General features: G+C 48.9%; 2 protein-coding genes across 2 annotated transcripts; one reads left to right on the plus strand and one right to left on the minus strand.

Annotated features, from left to right (window-relative positions):
• Positions 1-17,637: 17,637 nt before the first annotated feature.
• LOC117891860 (otefin) lies at positions 17,638-19,225 on the minus strand. The gene has a single exon (XM_034797622.1). It carries the CDS (start codon positions 19,111-19,113, stop codon positions 17,827-17,829), a length of 1,287 nt encoding a protein of 428 aa, XP_034653513.1. The 5' UTR covers positions 19,114-19,225; the 3' UTR covers positions 17,638-17,826.
• Positions 19,226-19,637: 412 nt separating this feature from the next.
• On the plus strand, positions 19,638-20,306 carry LOC117891867 (gamma-secretase subunit pen-2). The gene is made up of 3 exons (XM_034797629.1): positions 19,638-19,866; positions 19,928-20,032; positions 20,103-20,306. The coding sequence occupies exons 1-3, from the start codon at positions 19,806-19,808 to the stop codon at positions 20,240-20,242; spliced, it is 306 nt and encodes a 101-aa protein (XP_034653520.1). The 5' UTR covers positions 19,638-19,805; the 3' UTR covers positions 20,243-20,306.
• The last annotated feature ends 1,147 nt before the right edge of the window (positions 20,307-21,453 follow it).

The following is a 21,453-nucleotide window of genomic DNA, read 5'->3' on the forward strand; positions in this document are numbered from 1 at the left end:
ACCATGGCTGATGGCTTAATCTGTGGCCATTAATACAGCGAGTGGCCAACTGCCTGACTGTCTGACTGTCTGACTGATAAATAAACTGTATTAATTTATGCACATTTCGGGAAAGTTTCTACAGATCCAATGGAGACGATGATGATGATGATGATGATTACGGTTATGAGTGTGAGTATGAGTATGTGATTTAGATAAATGCAAATGAATTTCTTTTCTAGTCGCTGCCCGCTACACCTCCGTCTTCAAAGGTGCTTGGGCCTGGCTTGGAAACTTGATGACTTGCTGGCCGAATGTGAAACCCAACACCATGGGACAAGGAAGCGGCAACGAAGCCAAGGCAACGGCAACCCGAAAATACCAAGCAACAAACCAGCGAACAGCCCAAGAGCCGCTCCAGAGTCCTCACATCCTTTAGTCAGCATGTGGTTGTGGTTACGGGCAGGGCACTGGGAGTGGGAGTGGGAGTGGGAATGGGACTGTCGTGGGACAAGGAGTTGCCTTCGGCCGAGAGGAGATGCATTTGTCGTAACGTATCAGGGCAGGCCTCAAGTCAAACATAAACGCTTCTGACGCTATTCAATTGGACGCCCTGCCATTGGCAGAATATCAAATCAACTTTTAATTAAAAATACACAAACCGAACAACAGCCCATCTGTGGTGACCCTGCCTGCTGCCACTCTGCACAATGAGGTTTAATTAAGGGGACTCTTGCACCAAAATATCTCAAAATTCGCCTCATCATATTTCAGAGTAAGTCAAAGTCAAATTCGAGCATTTCTGTGGGACCTCTCTCGAGTGGCTGCCACACACCATGCTGTCTGTGCGCCTTGTCTATTTGTTCCACTTGTGGCAACAACGATCTCCACCACTTGACAAATGCCGAAACTTGAAAAGCGTTAAATTTGAATTTTGCCCCCAATTCTATCCATCTCTCAAGTGCACCTCCGCAGCGTGTGCGGAGTCGAAAGTGATTTCCCTGTCGGGTGGGCCCGGTCCCGGTCCCGGTCCCAGTCCCAGTCCCGGGCTCCTCGGACCCTCGCACATTGTCAACGGTAGCCGCAGTCGATAAGTCGAGAAATTTATATACCCACAGATGTAGTTCCAAGAGTGGTCCTCCGGCCACTAACTCTCGCCGATCAGCTCGTAAAACGGGGCAAGACTATGCGATCTGATGAGAATTTTATGACATTTATGGAGGAAACTTTTAATGGCCGACAGAACCTTTTATGTAGGCCGACCCCGTGTACACAGCCATATCCATATCCATATGGCACATAGCTATATGGAGATATACCAATACAGCATGTGGTCAGGTTACACCACGACTTTTCGGGATAGTTTTTATATTCTTTTTATGACTTAATCCACACTCAAAGGTCCCCGGTCCATATACAAAGCAGAAACTGTTCGGGACAGGCAGAAAAGTCTCATAAACAATCTTTTTCGTAAAGTCATTCATATTTTCGGCATGATCGCTTTTTACATAACAATGCCACTCAGACTGGATTCGGAATGTATTCCAGATACATACATGTTGTATAAGTGGAGAAAAACAGTCTAAAATAAATAAACAATTTACATTTTTAATCAATTTTGGATTGTTGGCTACCCGCCCCACCACACCGCCGGAGACCCCTTGAGCATGCCTCTGCAAGCGCCGAAAAAGAAGGCGAAAAGCCAAGATTTGCAGACGTGATAAATAGAGGAGAGACAGCTGTCCGCAGAGCAGGGGTAAGTGGTGTGGGCCAGCGACAGCACGCCCCAACAAAGGCGCCTGGGAGTGTCCGGCAAATCAATAAAGTCGCAGATCCAATAAAAATTAAATTATAAAGTAATTTTGCATCAGAATTTCACATTCATTTTTGGTCAACTCATTGTTTGTCTTGGGCATTAGAGCTCAATTCAAACCAGAATCAAGTGATTCAGCAGCGCCTCCACCTGGGGCGATTGCCGCTACAACACGGTATACCCCGAGACTAATTTGACTCCAAATTGAAGGGCATACCCTGTAGGGTATAGGGTATCAAACGCACCCTTCTTGAGCAGTGGCTTTGGTGGGTGGAATGCAGTCCATCCATGACAGTCTTGTTGTGAGTATGCCCAACTTTTGACTCTTTTCTCCTTATCGTAACAAATGGCCGAGTGTTTAGGCCCAGATACATCAGGGCAGGGGACCCATCGATGAATGACATTCTTCAGGCCTATAATTTGCATACTGGATGGCATCTAGCCGGGGAAATGGGAATGGGAGTGGGTATGGGTATGGGTATGGGTATAGGAATGTGTCTACAAATGGAGCTTTTGTTCCGAGCGACTTCCGCAGTGGACTGGGCCAAGGCGATCCGAGTGTCTGTAACGTTAAGCTCCCTGCTCGCTTTCTGTGTGGACACTAATCCAATAAATAATTCAATTGTGTCACAAAAATCAAACCAATTGCGTGGGCCAGCCCGAAATACGATTCGAAGTGGAGCTGAGACTTAGAGCGGAGCGACAGAGCGGAGGGAGGGCTGAGGTTTTACATAATCCCACAGATCCCGACCAAAGATACAGATACAGCAGAAACAGAAACAGAAACAGCGGATCCATCATGGACACTGTGTGGAGGTCGGGTTATCGACCGAAATGCGAACAGGAAGCATTTTCTATCCATATGGCACACACTGCAGATCCAGATCCAGCTTCAGCACAGCTCTGAGTCCGTTCTGAATGGTGATTGAGTCGCCCGATACGACCTGACCGTACCGTAATGTGGCGTGAACAATCGCCATGCCAGAGACTTGAAATCAAAGTGGAGATCCAGATCGAGCCCAGGCCCCTGTCCGAGTCCGAGTCCGAGTCTGGGCAAACAAATAAATGTTTGCCGGTGGGTTGGCAAATGGCTGGGCATAAAACACGGCCAGACTAAATGGCCGGCAGAGGATTGACAGGCAATTTATCGGGGCGCTGGGCTAATCAAAGGCAAATCACGTTGAACCTGCGGCCCTGCCGCCAAATGACTTCATTAGTCGGGGCCAAATAAATTGCTGGGAGATTGCTTAGGCCTCCTCGAGGCTCTCGAGCCAGGGGAATTATGGGGAAGTATGAATTCATGTTTTCAATTGTGGCCCAACCAGCCCAAACGCCCTCCCAGACGCCATCCCTCGCCCGTGTCTGTGTCTCTTTGTTTCCGTCTGGAACATAATTAGTCCGCGACTTGTGAGAACCCGAGTATCTTTCATCATCTATTGACATTAGCTATCAATCTGGGTCTCAACTTGTACAACATTTACTGTTTGGAAGTGTCCGCACCAAGTTTGGTCAGCGATTGTAGTTGAAGCTGATAAAGCTTGTTCGTTTTGCTGTTGCTGTGGTCCCGTTTTAGAAGCTCCTTTGGTGCGATTGTTGGTGCTGAATTGCTAACAACTCTCGAGCAGATCGAGGGAAGCACCTCTCAGCGCTGGCAGCTTGCGGCTCCTCCAGGTCTCCTCCCAGAGTGGGACCGGCTCGTAAGTACAAGACTCCAGTGTGCGCAGCTGCGTCTTTCACGGATTGCTGTGATGTGTGCCTGCTGTTTATTGACAACCTGCGATCACGATCAGTGCGTAATGAGTGTGCGTCGGCTGATCATCTGCTGCAGTCCCCCGACACTCGGCTGGGTCATCTGAGCTGCGTTTTGGCCATTCCAAGTGCCAAAAACCTGGCAGAAACCTGTCACAACAGGCGCTAAAACAAACAGGCCAAGAAAAAACGCTAACCAGGCCCGCCGTCACCACAGCCACTTCTTTAGCTACAGCATCAGCCTTGCAGTTGGAGCTGGAGCTGGAGCTGGAGTTGGAGTTGGAGTCGGCCCTTTCTCATTTCTCCTGTGAGTGGCAGGCAGCTGACAAGCGTGCATCATCGGTCCCATTGAGAGTTCCAGGCGGAGTCCAGAGTCAAAGACCATGTCCATGTCATGATGCCAAATTGTTGGCTTTTGGGCCATTGCCATTGCCATTGCCATTGCCATTGGGAAAGGACGTCGAGCAAATGTACATAAATAATGCATTTCTCGTTCTTCTCCTCCGCGACCACATAGGGAGATGGATGGATGGATGGATGGGCGACCGAGTTGGAGTAAAATGAAATAGGCTGGACGTGTGTAGTCGACATGGATTTGGGTCAGTGGTGCTGCCTGTTCGGGTGTGACTAACAAGTGGATGAACTGCAATCGAATGCGTTTCTCCTGCCACGATCCCGATCCCGATCCCGAACCCAAACCAGATCCAGAACCATTCCAGTCGCCGTTCCGAATTGGGATCTTTAAATGACTTCTGGCCGGGGGCTGTTCATTAAGCAGATTGTCGGCTCCAGATCGTTGGCTCATTTTATTCGCACGATAAGATGCTGACATTATTAAATAATAATAATCAATAAACTGCATTAGTTTTCATTAACAATCCCCATTTCACAATCCACGATCCACGATCCTCTATCCTTGAGCTGAGTGCAGCGACAATGTCTTCATCTGCATCTCCGCCTGGGCAGGCATGTATCTGTATCTGTATCTGTGTCTGTGTCTGTATCTGTATCTCTGATTCCCCTCCTGGGGACTCCAGTGGAAGGGGCGGGGAGGAGGGCAAGAGCAGGCAGCTCGAACATTTACAGCGCTTTGCTTGAAATTTATGTTAATCGCTTGTTTTACTTTTAATTTCGCACTTAAAATTGTCGCCATGCCGGTGTACCTGGGCTGGGGTCTGGTCCAGGGCCTGGGCTCTAGCTCGGGTCCGGGCTCGGGTTCGGCTCTGGGAACCTGTTCCCCCGACTAGTTCTCAGTGTCTCCTGCCCAGGCCCAGGCCTAGGCCTAGGCAACCAGCATCTATAAATTTTATCGATTCTTGCCCTCGCTGGCACTCGCATTTTAAAGCACATCAAAAGACAATAAAATATATCCACGAAATACACCGAGTACCCAAAGCAGAGAGAAAAATATACTGATGTATGTACATATGTATGTATGTACGTAGCTTAGAGGTAGCCGGAGAACCTGTTTAACCCTCATCCGCCACTTGGCAGGCGGCCAAATTTAACCGCACACTTGAGCGGTCGGTGGAGCAGGAGGAGGAGGAGGAGGAGCAGCAGCACCAAACTGAAATCGGCCCCAAACTTTGTCGCCTGCATTATCATTACCGTTGCAGTTCCTGTTGCTTCTCTTTACAGCTCTCAACCAGAGGCCGCTATTGCAATTTCAGCATTTTATGTGGCAACTGCGCGTCGTTTTACTGGCGATTGGAAATGTTTCACCCAATTGGATAAGGCAATCCACCCCCACCCCCACCCCTTCCACCATATTCTCAAATTCAGTCTCACTCTTCCCTTGCCTATAATCCCTCGCCATAATCCACTGCTGGTACAAGAAGGGCTGTGGACTCTAGTGGCCAAGCCCCTTCAAAATGAAACACAATTGAGAGCATTTGACACCAGCGAGGGTCGCTTCATGCAACGACAAGAAAAGCTTATACTCCCCATATATGGGGATAGGGCGACATAATAATAGAGTATTTTCATTACATTTACACAGAAATAAATAATGTTTAGCCACGAGCTGTGATGATTCCATACACAGACAGCAGGCAACGCATCGAGCTGCCCTCGCTGTGCCTGCCCTGCTCTGTCTGCATCAATGAGCCTCCAAAGCCCAGTCGAATATATGTCAAGAGCGGGGCAAACTTTACACATAAGCCGCATGACAATTTGGGGCTTAAATATCTGCTTTTCACAGCAATCGACCCGGAGCAACCCAGGCGTAGGCCAGATCTGGTGTGGCTTGGAGTCGGACTCGGACTCGGACTCGTACTCGAGCTCGGACTCGGAGAGGGAGAGGGAGACAGTGTCAGCAATGGCTTGGCTTAGGCGTTGCCATGTGTGTCTGTCCCTGGCTGTGTGTGTTAATCCGCCCACACAGTCGGACAGACATAACCTCAACTCATTTTAATTGAAAATTGTCAACGGCTTCGGTTGTGGCTGTAGTTGTGGTTCCAGCTTTGGCTGCAACGACTCCAAAAGGCCGACACAACCAACAACAAGGGGCAGCAGCAGCAACAACACACACACACACACACACACTTCTAATCAAGATCGAGAGCCCAGGCCGAAGCGGTTTTGGTGGGCGGTGCGCCTGGGCTTGGATCCTGGGCCCGAAAAAGTTGCAGCTGCAGAAATGCGGAAATGTGTTTGGCAAGTTGCAACTAGCACAACCTTGGAACAATTCTGTTGGGCAACGTGTGGCTCCGACGCTGGTCCGACTCTCCGCCCAGGATCCCGGTCCCCGGTGTCCCCGGTGTCCCTGTGTCCGCCTGCCCGCAGACGGGTCCGGGGCCCGTGCACACGTAAATTAGCATAAATAGATTTCAATCACTTGGCAATAATTTCATTATGAGAAAGGCCCGGCTGGATCGGCTGGATGGAAATAACACGCATGTGCCATCGCAGCTTGCGATCTTTTTATTGATTTTTCCCAAGTCAAATATGGCTTTGAACTTGGACTTTTGCGCCAATGCTCGTAATACACTCACCCAGCGGGAGCAAGCCTCCGAAGGAACAGAGAGAGAGAGTGAGTGAGAGAGAGACGAAGGCGGCCGGTCACACGACGGAGGCACTCAGATAACAAACAAACGAAAAATGCAAAAGTGCATCCAGGGAGCGGTACCCAGAGCGGGAGATGGCCAGTGACGGACAGACAGAGATGAAGCGAGTATGCTAACAAGATGCCAAACTGGCAACGGCTTTGGCTTCAACTCGGACTCGGACTCGGACTGCGTCATGAACTGGCAAAATATTAATCAGGCATGGGAGCTGAGAACTGAGAGCTCGGAGCTGGGAGCGGAGCAGCACTGAACTGGACAGCAAGTGAGTGGCCAAAGTCAGCATCGAAAACGATTAATTCGCAGCAGGAGACACCTCAGCAATGACCTGCACATGGCCAGATGGAGGAGATGGGAGCTGCAGATGCGATGCTCGACGGCTACAACTGATCAGTGATGGCACAAAAGGTGTCCATTCAGTACTCTGGTGATCACGGCGATCACAGAAGTGACTCTGACACCAACTAAATACTGCCCTGAAACTTAGTAATAAAACAACATTTGTGAAGAGTTGAATCTTGACCGCCAAGCACAGCTTTAAGCTGTACTAAACAACGCTTTTAAAAACATTTATTACTTACGGTAATATGTTCAGACATATGTATGTATGTGTCATCACTAGGTATGTCCCACGTACATATACATTCATACATACATATGCAAGGCATTTATGTTTCGTTTACATTTGCGTTACATCTCTCATTGGGGGTACTTAAGCTGATCTTCTTTCGGGAATTGAATTCTTCGCCCAACTAATTGCCATCGAAAATGCTGATTGACTCAAATCCCTGAAGACGTTTGCACAATTTACGCAAATCCCTCAAAATTAGAGTTACCATAATATGCAAACAAACACACACACACACACACACACTCGGAATGTGCGTTTTGTAATGAATGTGCGAGTGTGTGTGGGTTAAGCTTTCCTACATTTGCTGCCGGCTGCTGGCTGCTCATCATGGCAAATGGTAAAGTCATTTCTCATGTTGCCAAGATTTATGGCTTCCACCTTCTCGAGTCGCATGTGGAAGCCGCCGCCGCCGCCGCAGCCGCCGCCTCACAAACGCCTCAGAATGTGACTGTTGCACGGTCCACGTACAGGGCCAGGGCCAGGAGCATCAGCAGCAGCAGCAGCATCAGCAGCAGCAGCAGCAGCCGAAGAACGAGCTGCCATTCGCACTGAAATTGAATTCTGCTCCGTTGCGCGCATCCCGCTATGATTGATCACTAAATTGCACAAGCTTAAGCCCGACGCGAACCCCCATCATGGTAGCAGGGGGGAGCAGGCCCGGAGCCCGGAGCCCGCAAGCATGGAGGCAGAGGCAGAGGCAGAGGGAATAGGGCGGCTCGCATTTTTGTTGCATGCTTACAATCAGATCTGTCAGATCAGTTTCCTCTTCTCGGCGGAGGATTTCATGTTTCTGTTTTTTGAGCTCTTCCTTCCATTTTCGGTTGCCTTTTTGGCAGTTTTGTTTTGTTTCCCTGATTCGGCGCTTCGTCTCGCCTCTTCTCCGGGCTGCTCTGTTCTTTTCTGATCTGGCATTTCTTTTCGATGCTGGGCTTTGGGATGCGATTCTGAATGGTGGATCCGAGAGATCAGGCACCCGGCAGCCGGCACCAGCTCACAACTCCGAAGGCGTTACATGGGGCGTTTTATTGTTATATCGACACCAGTAGTTTCGGTGCACAGTTCCCGTCATTTGCATTAAGGCTGCCGCCATTTCCCCAGTTACCATTAACAGGCCGGGTTCGAATGGAGTGGAGGGAACCAGTGGACCAGTGGACCAGTGGATCAGACTGGCGGACCACCACCAAAACGGCCATTAAAATCGCTCATTGAAAATATTTTAAGTGTTTTTTTATATGTCATTTTATAGCTGGATATGGGATGGAATTGGGGATGTGCATGGGAATGGAAATGGAAATGGGAATGGGAATCGGAGTGGAGGATGGGCTTGATGCTCGGTAGAATTTGTTTATCGTTAATGGCCCCATTTACGATGTAATTCCGTGATGAATGCCTAAGCATCCATTCCGGCGAGATCAGTTTCCTGCGCCGCCTTATCTGTGCCAGAGCTTCCGTTGCGTTGGGTGCCCCGATCGCCCCGATTGATCCATAAAAATGCAAATGCATTAATAATAGTTATAATATCGAATGTGTTAAGCCCCCTCCAAATAGGGGCAAGCATTTTCACACCTCACCCAGCCGCAGAGTAGATAGTTGTGGATGTTGCAGCTTCATGCGGCTGCTGCCGGTTGCTGCTGCTTATGGACTCGATTTCGTTTATGGCAAACCCAACAAACTTCCACCATAAAACGGTTAGAAAGCTCCATCCACTCCACTTTGTCTCGCCAGCCCCAGTGTGTCTGTGTGTGTTTGTGTGTGTGAAATTAACTTATTGCCTTTTATTGGCAGTATAAACAACTTGGCAAACATTTTCAAGCCCGACCATTTGTTATGGAGCTACTTGTCCAACCGGAAATGTGACTCGCTCTGCGTCTTGGCATGGCTGGAGCTTGGATCCTATGGCTGGTTGCTTTCTGCGGACCCTCGCCCTTTCTAGCTGTCTGGTAACGCAGAGGAACAAACAAATCGAAGCGCCAGAAAACGCCCTGCTTGGATTTGCATACCAGCAACAGCTCCAGCTCCAGCTCCAGCTTCCTCCCGAACCGAACCGAACCAAACCGAACAACCAATTCAGCGATTATTTGCATGGCTAGCCATGAGACTAGCCGAACTGGCCATGGCCTAGAGTCTTTCGTGTTCACTTCGGCAGCTCCTGCCGCGGCTGACCTAACAACATGTTGTCGATGTACTCCCTCCTATCCGCGGGAGGAGCACACGGAGGGTCAGTCAGTGTCTTGCGATGATATCTCTGTTAGCGCGGAGTAGCTGCAGGAGCTCGAAGGTGGAGCTCCACCATCAACAGTACATTTGTGGGTCACTAACAAACAGCTCAAGATGCTGCAGCAATGCCTGTTTGCTGCTGCTGCTGCTGCTGCTGTTGCTGTTGCGCGCATTTTAATTGAATTAACATTTCTACTAGTGTAATGATTTCAATTAGTTTGCACCTCGGACTGTGCTAGTTGCAGTTGCAGACTCTCCCGACATTCCCCCGGCATTCGTATGCTCCCATATGTGTGTACGGATGTCTGCGGACTTGATCACGATGCACTGTGCTGTGCTGGTTCGAGGGCTGCCTCCTGCCGGCTTCGGGTCTCCACATTTGCATTAATTGCCTGTTGCTGTTGCAACTTCTTCTCTGCTGCTGCACGTGCTTGTTTTCTGGCATTGTACTCGTGTTTGGCTTACTAATGGCTTAATAGTTTTATTGGCGCATCGATTTGCATTCGAGTTTGGTCAGATGTTGAATACCTTGTGGCCTCGGTCCCTTCACTTGTCTGCAGTCCTGACCCGACTCTCGAGACCCAAGACCAGAGCCGCGAGACTCGAGACTCGAGTCATTGAGGACCCGACCCATTTCTCTCACTGGCACTCTCCTCCGTCGCCCGCGATTGTCAACTTGTCGTTTTGTGTCATTTCGCGGGCTTATCTTCAGAGTCGCATTCATTTTCGATTTTATGTCTGCCTTCTGACATCGCCGCCCTTACCCCGGCCATGGGCCATGGGCCATCCTTGGCCTCCAGACTCCTCCGCTAGTGCCCGCGTCGGCGTGGCTAAAAGCCCAGGCTGGGGCATTGATAAGAGCAGCAACAACAAGCGAGCCAGTCATCTTCCCTGCTTGGTCCTGGCGGGCATGCATTAACTTTAAGTGTAGGTTACTGATAAGCGTGCCTCAGCATTGGTGATGCATCGCCATCCTCATCCTCATCGCCATCGCCATCGCAGGGTGCCGTCCACTCTGCCTCCTTCTCTGCATCTGTTCCTCCCCCCACCCATGGGGCCCTTTTGTGTGCTACTTTTTGGGGGCCGTACATCCTGCCCGTCTGCGCGGCGAAACAAGTTTGTGTGTTGAGTCTTTTGTTTCATGCGCTGATTCTTGTTTTGGGACTGTGATTTTTGGGCCAAATCACTGCATATGCATAAATAAATGCGATAAGGCCCGTCGCTGGGCGAGAGGCCTCTACTCCAACCTCCTCTCCCCCACTGATGCCACTCTCTTTTGCATATTTGTCGATTTGTCGTTGTCCCTCATTTCGTCGCAGCTTCCATTCCATTCCACTCCACTCCACTCGAGTCCACACCACACCAATCCACTCCACTCCACTCCACTCCATGACATACGATGTGTTGGCGCTGCAATTCTCTGAGATGGGGAATACATTAAGAGCCTGTGACTACGACTGGTCGGTCCCCGTACTCAGGGAAGGGTAGGATCGGTGCGCTAAATTGATATTCTGGTTTCTGGGCTGAGGCTGGGGCTTGGGCTGGGGCTGGGGCCGTCTTTCCCTTTTCCCTTTCAGCTCCTCCTGCCGCCGTAGCATGAGACTCGCACAAATCAGCGTTAAAAATTAATTGTCTGTTATTATCGTGGATTATTCATAATTTATTCTAAGCTCATGACTGAAGTTCATACTGAAGCCGCAGTCGGAGCTGGAGCTGGAGTTATGCATTTGTTATAAATTAAGTTCAACTCGTAATTATGGTCATTTGGCAAGTGTTTACTTAGCGCTTAGACCGGGCGCGCCCTCCATTCGTCTTCATAACAAAGCCAGCTCTGCCCTGGGACTCATTTGCATAAGAGCATCCGACAGCATCCGAAGCATCCGAAAGCAGCCTCCGATTCGAAAATGTCAGAAACACGTGTAATGCTCCTAATTACGAGTCTGCCCGCACTCAAGCCGAAAGCAGCCGAAAGTGGCTCCGAATCGGCCACCGCCAGGGTGGGACTCATTTGTGCAGGTATCCACGTTCCGATCGTAACTCGCGTCACAGGAAAATGCCCTGCGGGTTGGGCGCCTGCCGATGGAGTTCGCTCCTGAAGAGTGCTGGTGCTGCCTGCTCCACCACCGATCAATAAAAAGCTGCCAGGCTGAGTCATCTTCTGCCCCTCCGTCGCACTGGCTCTCCTGCGGCTGCTTCTGTTGCCACAGCGGGCAACAAAATAAGAGCAATGCCATCAAAAAATGCAAAAATGCAATAAGGTATATGTATGTATATACATATGTATGTACATATGTGTATGGTAACAACTTCAAGGAATTTGTCAAGGCAGAAGAGATGGAGACGAGAAGATGCTGCGGTAGCTGGGACGCCTCGCATTGTCTTCATCTCGTTTCGTTTCTTTTCGCCTTTGCCTTGGTTCGGTTCCGTTTCGTTTCGTTACGTTTCGTTTCGTTCTTGGGGTCCATTAAATGCCCAACAATTTGTTTTGGGCAACTGTCACAAGAGTTGGCACAATGTGCCTCAGACCTGCCAGCCTTGTCCCCGTCCCCGTCCCTATCCCTATCCCCATGCCTTCCTTTCCACTCCCCTGCAGCAGTCAAGAGGTTTCCCTTCGTTTTCACTGCGGAACTTAATTAACTCGTTGCTGTCTCATTTGGCCTGTCACATTCAGAGCTGCCTTTCTCCGGCAAACCGCAATTCGACGATGATCATTTGAATGCGTTTTGTCATCTCTGCAAAACAGTTTCAACTACTCAAATTACCCCCGACGTGTACATACCGTGGGTGGCAGGAAAATTAATGAAAGTTTGCGGCACAGGGCACAGCCAAAGGAAAGGCGGCAGAAACCGCTCAAGCGCAAAAGCAACCCACTGAGCTTTCTTGTCTTGAGCCCTTCCAATGCGTCTGCATCGCATTTCCATCGCATCTACCATACACCCGTCCCCATCGGGGCGGAGAGCGAGTCCAATACTTTGCACTCACTTTGCACTCACAAAATTGTAATTTATTTGCAATTTCTCAATTTGCAAATTGCTTAAATTAGCCCTCCCCGAGTGGTTGGTGGAGAGGCACCCACCCAGGTGACGGACATGACATTGGTCGCAACATTTTGATGGCGCATGAGGCATTTATGCTGATTATTTTGCATATAAATTCTTTCCTTCAGCCGCTGCTCTTCTGCTCCAAGCAGCCGCTGTGGAAAATGTTTACATGCGAAACCAAGCACCAACTCCGACTCCGACTACGACTCCATGTCCGAATCCTGATGTTGCTCTTGCTCTGCGGTACTCTGATCTGGCTGCGGTTCATAAATTTTGCCACAGCTTTGACTTGAACTCGTTCAACGCACTACACTGCACTGCAGTGCGGGCAAAAGGCAAAACAAGGCAAAAGACCAAGAGCCAAGAGACCAACAAGGGTAAAGCAGATCTCAAGAGGGCATGCAACAAGCCGGCAAAAAGCGGGAGAGAGACGAGACCCTCGTGCAAACTCTGGATACCCTGGGGCAGCCACGGCAGAAGGCAGAAGGTAGAAGGTAGAAGGAGCCCTAGCCAAGAGTGTGCGAGCAACTCGCCATAGTCGGTGGTCACTTGGTTAGGGTAAGGCGAGTAAACATAAAGTTGCATACAAATTGTTGCCTCGTCTCTTGGCCACTTGGTGGAGCCGAGTCGAGGCCTTCGTCTTTGTGTCCGTCTTCAGCAAACACATTTTAGCCTTTTGAGCGCGCCTTGACGACAGATTTAGACGTTAAGCAGCCGCGTTAAGTGTCCCCTGGGAAACGCGGCTAAGCATGCTCCGTGTTGACAAAACGACTCCTCGTCTGGCTGTTGTGGCTCATGTTGTTGCCTCTTGCTCCCCACTTGCAGTTCCTCGGTTGCTCTGTTGCTGTGGCTCTGTTGCTGTTGCAGTTGTTGCCACTGCCATGTTGTTCGAGTGATTTTGTTGCTGTGGCAATTTGTATAGCCATAGATGCAATCGCGGCACCAAATTTTAACACCACTAACCGACCAGCGGCAAGTTTTTGGCTCTTTAGCATTTAGTTGTCCGTTTCTTGGGCTTTTAGCAGCTCTCGACTCGCGCTTGTTTGTCTCACTTTGCTGCATATTTTCGCGCCTAATTTGCGGCTGATCGGGATCGTGCCCCACCCTGAACCGTTCAAGCCAAACGCAGCTGCACCGGATTGTGGGTGGGAGCTGCAGTTAGACCCCGATCTGGATAGGGGAGGGCGTGTATGTGGCGCACACACACAGCTGCTCGGTCTGAATGGAAAGCGGACTGGCATACCACAACCGCAAAACACTTGAGCTTTGCATTGAGCGGGAAGGTGATTGATGGATTGCAGCCAAAACGTACCCCGGCTCCTGCCTGTGGTCAGCGAAATTCGATCCACATCTGAACATCAGCTCATCAGCGCATTATCGCTTCGGCTGGGAGCTGTAGCCCCTCCTCGTCAGCGGTGGCACAAGTGACAAAACAGCAACAACATTTAATAATTGATAGCGACAGTGTGGACAGTGGCCTTAGCTGTAGCTGTAGCTGTGGCAGTGGCTGTGGCAGTGGCCGTGGCAGTTGCAGCAACTGTGAGCTGACTGTGGACTGCCTTAGTCAGAGTCAGTCCCCTCCTGTTGGATTAAGCACAAATTGTGTTTATGTTCCACACATAGAAATTGTGACAAGTTAATATACGAGAAGCAACAAATCCGATTATAGGCATGACTTGATTTCATTTGCATCTGGCCTCCTGTCCTGTCCACAAACTGTTGCGGCCGAAAAGCAGTCCCTCCCCAACTCCCCATCTCCTCATCTCCCGTCTTTCGACTCCTGTTTCTGTGTCTGCGCCAGGCCTTGGCTTGGGCTGTCCCGTCCCGCCGGCTCCTAATTGCATCCCCTGAACATAAAAATTAATTATAAATTCCATATTTGGCGGCGGAGAATGTCGCGAGTGTTGCTTATTTTATTGTTATGATCAACCAGTTCTGCCACTGCCACTGCAGCTGGGCAGCTGGGCGGCTGGGCGGCTGTTCCTGGCTATTCCTGGCTGCTGGCCCCGAAACCCAGACAAAACCCAGACTGAGACAGCGATTCGATCCGATCCGCCACGAAGCAAAGCAAAGCAATGCCAAGCTCAGTTTTCGATTTAATTTAAATGGGCTTATAATTTATTTGATGCCTGCTCCGATCGGGGAGACCGGACCACACAGCACCACTAACACCAGAGCCCGCTCATATCGCATTGAGAGTATAACAAATTATCTCGGGGCCAATTTAAAATGTTTAATTCAACATAAAAATCAGCCAGCAGAGTGGGAAGACTCCACTAAAGAGTCACACATTATGTGGGGGAAACAGAGAAACAGAAACAGAAACAGAAACTAAATCCAAATGAGACACGAAACGCGATAAATTTGTACAATAAAAAGCAAAACTGATTTCCGTCTAATGCGATTGACACCTAAAACACACACAAATCGAGGAGAAGGAGGGGAAACCCTCCTCGTACTTCTGCCTCCATTTCTACCATCTTTGTTTCGCTCCATTCCCATTCCCAATTCCAATTCCAATTCCTGTGAAGTCAACCAAACAAAGCCAAAGACACAAAGACCAACAGAAACAAACAACCGAAATAAACTGAAATACAAGATACATAAATAATGTTATTAACGTAGACACACCACACTCCTGGCACTGGCTGTGACTCCGACTCAGACTCTGACTGGGAGTCTGACTGGGGGCCGTGGCGGGTCAGGTTGATTAGCTCATCACTTGGACCACTAAAAAGACACTTCTGGCTGACACTGATTGGTCGCTGTGTGGACCACAACTTGACTACGAGTGAGAAGATTATATTCGAGGCTATCGACTGCTTTGATACCCGTAAGTTGTACGACTTGTATTCCATTTAATTCCAACACATGCTACTGTCCGACCTGAAATACGAGTATGCCCCCAAAATCGATAAGTGCTGGGTATGCGAGACGAGAAATAAATGAATTCTTATAGGCCTCTGTAGAGTGGGATGACTCGGACTGTCCGTTGAGAGACAGACTGTCATTATTTATGGAATTAAAATGTCTAAGCTCCAATATGCGATGCTCAGATCCGATGGTCAAAGAATATCTTTGCCTAGAAACGTCATACCTCACGATTGATTATGTTGGGAAATACATTCGATTGCTAATTCGATTGGGAATTCAAATGGATTCGGCCAAGTTGTAAACTTAACTCTGATGGCAAGCATCCATCTGCTGCAAGTGTCCTTTTTGAACAGAGTTCACGCTCCCATGCAGCCAGGCTCAGTCTCAGTCTCAGTCTCTGCCTCTGCCTCTGCTCGTTGGAACAGCAGTAGCAAATAGTAAACAGCAGCGAAATGAGCCTGGTCAAGTTGCAACAATTAGCCGACTGATTTATCTATCTGGAGCACACAGCCCGACATCGAATGCCTCGATCGCATGGAAGCAGTACGGAGCACGGAGCTAGGAGCTAGGAGCTCGGAGCACGGAGTACGAAGCTTCAATTTGATTTGATTTGATGTGAGCGCCTACGAGCGAATGTGGCCGGCCGTGTTTCTTTTCGTGTTGCAAGCAGCGTAAGAGTCGGCAGCGGGCATTTGCTGCTGTCGCAAACGCATAATCGTAAAATTTGCAGTGGAATGTTGCAATATTTTTGCGAGTCGCGAGCAATTTGCGCGTGAATTATTCCAAACGTTGCATTACAAATGATTTCAGCAGCAACCACAACGGCAGCGACTGCGACTGCGACAACGTCTTTACGTCTTTAATTGGCTTTGAACGAGGAAGTCATCGGCCAGCACTGCTTACGCTCCTCCGATCCCCGTCCAGTCCCCTCCGACTGCGCTGGACACGCTCCACGTTCCCCTCCGTAGGCGTACGTGATACGGACAAAAGTTCTGTTTTCGGCTGTAAAGTCGTATTGAACCTTTTCCATGAATGTCACACTTGAGCTGCGGCGGAACTGGAAATGGGGAGCTCTTGGTGATGCCACGGCCCTTGGGTGCGGTGCTGAGACCTCGTCTGGTCTGGCCAGTTGGGGGGCTACGGCTCTATTAAATAGTCGAGAGTCTAGGGAAGCTTTTTGCAGGCTTCCATTTAATTTCCATGGCCAATGGCATTTGGCCGTTGAATTTGCTTAAGCTGCCATTGTTGCCTCTGGGCTGCTGGCCATTGTTGCCCGGCGACGGCCCAGCCCCTGCAGTCTTCATGGCCGTCGTGGTCGTTGTCGCTGCCGTCTGCCGTCTGCCGTCTGCGTCGTTGCAGCCATGTAGGTAATTCCTGGAAGTTAATTTCATTAAGAGCAACTAGCAATGCGCGGCGTATTTATTAGCCACACGATATATTGTATGGGCCAGGCTTTGTTTTTCAAGGAATCTGCCGCTTGCCGCTGCTGGCGGCCCGGCCAACTGGCTGTTCCATGCATTTGTGGAATTCATCATCGGCGGCGACAGGCGGCTGCAGCAGCCACCACAACTGCAACAGCAACTGCAGCTCTTCTCAGGCATTTCCCCTGAGCTGCTGCTGCTGCTGCTGTTGCAATTTTCATAACTTATTGCTGGCATGCATGGAACACAGAGACCTGAATCCGGTCCCGCTCACCGCCTCTAAATATGGCACGAAATTTCCTTAAGAAAATGAAGAAAACCGCGCAAGTGCGATTTCCAGTTAATAGCATTCAGCGGCCAACACTACCCCAACCCCAACCCCAACCCCGACACCAACACCAAGCCCAGCCCCAAGACGGTCGGCTGTGTCCTGTGCCCCTCCTGCCCGGTTTTGGGTTAGATTTAAAAATAGCGCACATTCACAGCCAACTTGTAAAATTCTTATTAATTCTTATCGTAAAACAAAGATTTCTACTTGCGGCCGGACACCAAAAGCAGCAACAGTGGCAGGGGCAGGGGCAGTGGCAGCGGCAGCAGTTGGAGAGAACGGACTGTCTAAAGGGGCCGCATGGGCAGGGAAGTTGTCATTGCGCCTTCATTTGGTCACAGTCATGCCGACAAGTGTTGTACACGCATTCCAAATACTTTTCCATCATTAGTCGACCGTCTCATCGTGGTCGCTGGTGTCCGCTGTCCGCTGTCCGCTCTGCTTCGATCTGATCTGCACTGGGCAAACACCTGCCAAGTGGAGTGCATCGAATGCCATTCGGAAGAACTCAAGTCGAAGCCATTCTTCTTTAAGTGGGCTTTATTGGAACACGGATAACATACAGCTTAATGCTAGACAATCTCAAACCAACATAAAATTGAAACATAGTACATCGCCCGCAGATGTTGAGCGTTCACAAACAATTGAAACGTCAAAACAAAATTACATTTTCAGGCTAAGATTCAGAAATGGCACTGGCCGGGCTCTTCTCTAGTGGAACACGAGGTAGACGCCAATCAACAATATGACTACTAACAATATAAACATCTTAGACTTAAGATTGTAGGCTCCGTTCAAGCTAGTGAGCCAGCGACGAAAGGCCACCGAGACACTGACCTCTTCCGGGCGCAGGGAGCGGCGGGCCTGGAACTCATAGCCCATAGTATCGGTGCTGGCAATGGTGCGCCTGCTGTAGGGACTGTTGCGGTCGGACCGCTGACGGGCCAAGTTGCGGGCAAAGGTGCTCTCGTACTGGCCATCGTCCGCCTCGTTTTCGTCACTTAGCTCGTTGGCAAATGGTTGGCGTGGTGGGGAACGACGGTGGCCTGAGTTGGAGGCAAAGACTGGGGCCAGGGCCGGAGCCGCTGCCGCTGCAGTCACATAGCTCTGGGTAGGCGAGCGCACGAAGCTGCTGTAGCGCCCGGTGGGGTTGCTGAGGTAGTCGTATGAGGAGCTGCTCGTCTGTGTACGAGAAGCTGTGCTGGAAGGAGCCATGTTGAAAGCTGTAGCAGCTGAGGATTCGTATGCCTGTCTGCGTGGGGGGTCCACGGCCTTGCTACTGTAAACCTGTGGAGCCATTTGGGCAGCTGACTTGCCAGTATACTCGTATGTATTAGTTGTGGTGGTCGTCAGCTTCGATCTGGGTTTTGGTTGCTCCTTGGCCTTGTACTGCAGCTCGACAAGGTCAGCCGCCCGAGCCAACTGCTCGTCCTCCTCTTCGTCGGACTCCAGGACGATCATCGAATTGACCTCCAAAGTGTTCTCATGGTAGTTGGTGCGCTTGGGCACAGCAACCTCCTCGACGATACGCTCTGGCTTCTTGACTGGGCGCTCCAGTACAACCTCCCGCCTTTCTGAGGAACTTGAGATACGACGCTGTGTCTGTGCGGGAGCCGCACCAGCCGGTTTCTTAGCAACCAGCTCCTCAGGACGACGCCGCTCGGCCGCTTTGTTGTCGTTCATTGTGGACGCAATTGTGCGGCGTCCCTTGGTAGCTGCAGATCCCGGCTTTACACCATCGGGTTTGTCCACTGGAATGGAGGCAGCAGCTGGAGCTGCGGCCGAAGGTGCAGCTGGCACCAGAGTCTCACGCTTGTTGCTTTTCTTGGGACTTGCAGCGACTGCCGGTGTCGTCTGGCCGCCAAGGGAGGCGCGCAGACGCTTGACCAAAACCTTACGGCTGCTGTTTGTAACTGGAATATTTGGCAGTCCCTGGGAAATCATCTTTGCACGCAAGTCGGCATCGGACATGGTGTCAAAATCGTCCAAGTCGGCCATTGTTCCTAGATTTGTATACAAATTTTGCAATTAGTTGAAATTGAAATCGGCGTCACTTTTACGCGGCGTGTGCTAAAATAGTGATGGACCAGGCGCACTATCGATAGCCCAAAACGCGAAGTTTTACAGCACTGCTCGGGAAAATATACTCGATAGTCACGCACAATTGTATCATAGTATCGACGGGAATAGGGTTTTCCAGAGATTCGTATCCCAACTGGCACTAAATCCAAATATATTCTATTACTAGTGTTCGTTCGGCAAACAACTCGTTTTTGAGTTCAAAATTTTCAGTAACTTTTTTATAATATTCCACACAAAACTGAAGTACCTGGTCAATGCGGACTCATCTCTGCGACCAACCAATTTCGCAGTAGCGATGAAATATCAAAAAAAAAAAAATAAATCCAAATATGGATTTCACTGAACACTGAACAGTAACTGGTCGACTAACACCGTGCAACTATTCTCTCAGTACACACTCATCAGTGCGATAGCCAAAATATCGATACGAGTACCTAGCCGATTCGATACCATCCCATCGATGGTTTCTTGCAGCCCTGCTTTTGCAAAACAGAAAAATATTTAACAATCTTAATAATTCCAAACTACGTGCGTTTAAAGACAACTACGATATTTCCTCGCACAACCGGTAGAGCACCATTAAGACTTTCCAAACAACACCCACAGACATGGACTTCTCAAAGGCACCCAATTCACGGAAACTGCAACTTTGCCGTACATACTTCTTTGGTAGGCCCAGCCTTGACTCACAAATCTCTGAAAAGTAAAACTCTGCATCCTGTACTTTCAGCTGGATTTGCTCTTCTACCCTTCGTGTGGGCCATTAATGTATGCTGGTGCTTTGAGGAGGCCTTCCGAAAGCCCCCATTTCCGGAACAAAGCCAAATAAAACGATGTTAGTACAAGTGAATTAATCTGAACACTAAACGATATGCCTTATAATGTCCCAATCCGATCTATTCCAGTTGTCATATACTCCGCCGTGGGCACCCTTTTGTGGCTCGTGGCGATCATTGCATGGATCATCACATTCCAGACGAATCGCACCTCCTGGGGAGCGACCGCGGACTACATGAGCTTCATGATTCCGCTTGGCAGTGCATGAGAAAATGGCCTAGACCTTTAGGCATAAGTAACTTATGATATTAGTATAAAAGACTTAACCCAAACGTCGTTCATTACTGGGAAACTGGCACAGAGAAGTGAGTTCTCACCTTGCAATAGGGCAGGAGGAATAACTAGGTAGTATTACGCCATGGTTAAATTACATATTTTTTATTCACATCTAAAGCTGTTTTTATAATTTCTGTATACTTTAAATATGTGTACTATATTTTCTTGAATTTCTTAGCCACTAGTTATGTATTTCCTTCAAATCTGTTTTTGTTATATTTGTATGAATGATTTGCCAATGATTAGTTAGCCGTCTGTTGATTCCACCTTCGTTTTGAGGCTGCTCACATTCCCATCGCATCGCATTCCATTCCATCCTGCGATGGAGGCGATGGGCCATCATTCGCTTAGATACAATTTCATTGTAGCGAATTCAAATCAATGCATAATCTTAGTTTTCTTCGTTTCTCGCTTTGTCTAAAATACATTTACTTGTAAAAAACTACTTGTACCATTCGATAAGCAGTGATGGTAATGTTTGTTAATGCACATTAAGTTACGTTGCGTATGTGTATCCGTGAATGCATTCGTCCCAAGGATTGGGTTACAAATTGTACTGTGAATGTCAAACACCTAGAGACTTTAAAGTAGATTCAAATTTTTTGTAAGGACAACAATTGCACAACTGATCTACACATGAAGACATTGATCAAATTTGAATACACGATAAATGGCTCTCGCGTATAGTTTCATTTTGGATACTTTACTGATGTAGCAGCGTCTTCACGTACACATTAATATATGTATAACATCACATATGTCTGAATGTACATGTACATGGATGATGCTTTAATGTTTATAACATGAACATGCGGTGACAATGCAGCAATGCAATTCTTCTCTCTCCACTAGCCATCAAAACTATTAGTGTAACTAATTTACAATACAAAAGACTCGCAGTAAGGTATATTTACAATCAATACTTGTTTTTATTTGTAAATTCTAAAGAAGAATTGTTGGGAAAAGGATTCGTGTGTGTGTGGAGGGGGGGAGAGGCTAGGTTAGTTTATGTCTCTTTTGTCTGGGAGCTTAGGCTAAAGAACATTAAGTGCCATAAATCACGCGTGTAGAGACTATGAAGCGCGGCTGATGAACTACTACACGCCGACATTCGCATAGATAAATATGTACATATGTAATTAC

The sequence above is a fragment of the Drosophila subobscura genome, chromosome E, assembly GCF_008121235.1.
Source record: "Drosophila subobscura isolate 14011-0131.10 chromosome E, UCBerk_Dsub_1.0, whole genome shotgun sequence".
Classification (NCBI taxonomy): domain Eukaryota; kingdom Metazoa; phylum Arthropoda; class Insecta; order Diptera; family Drosophilidae; genus Drosophila; species Drosophila subobscura.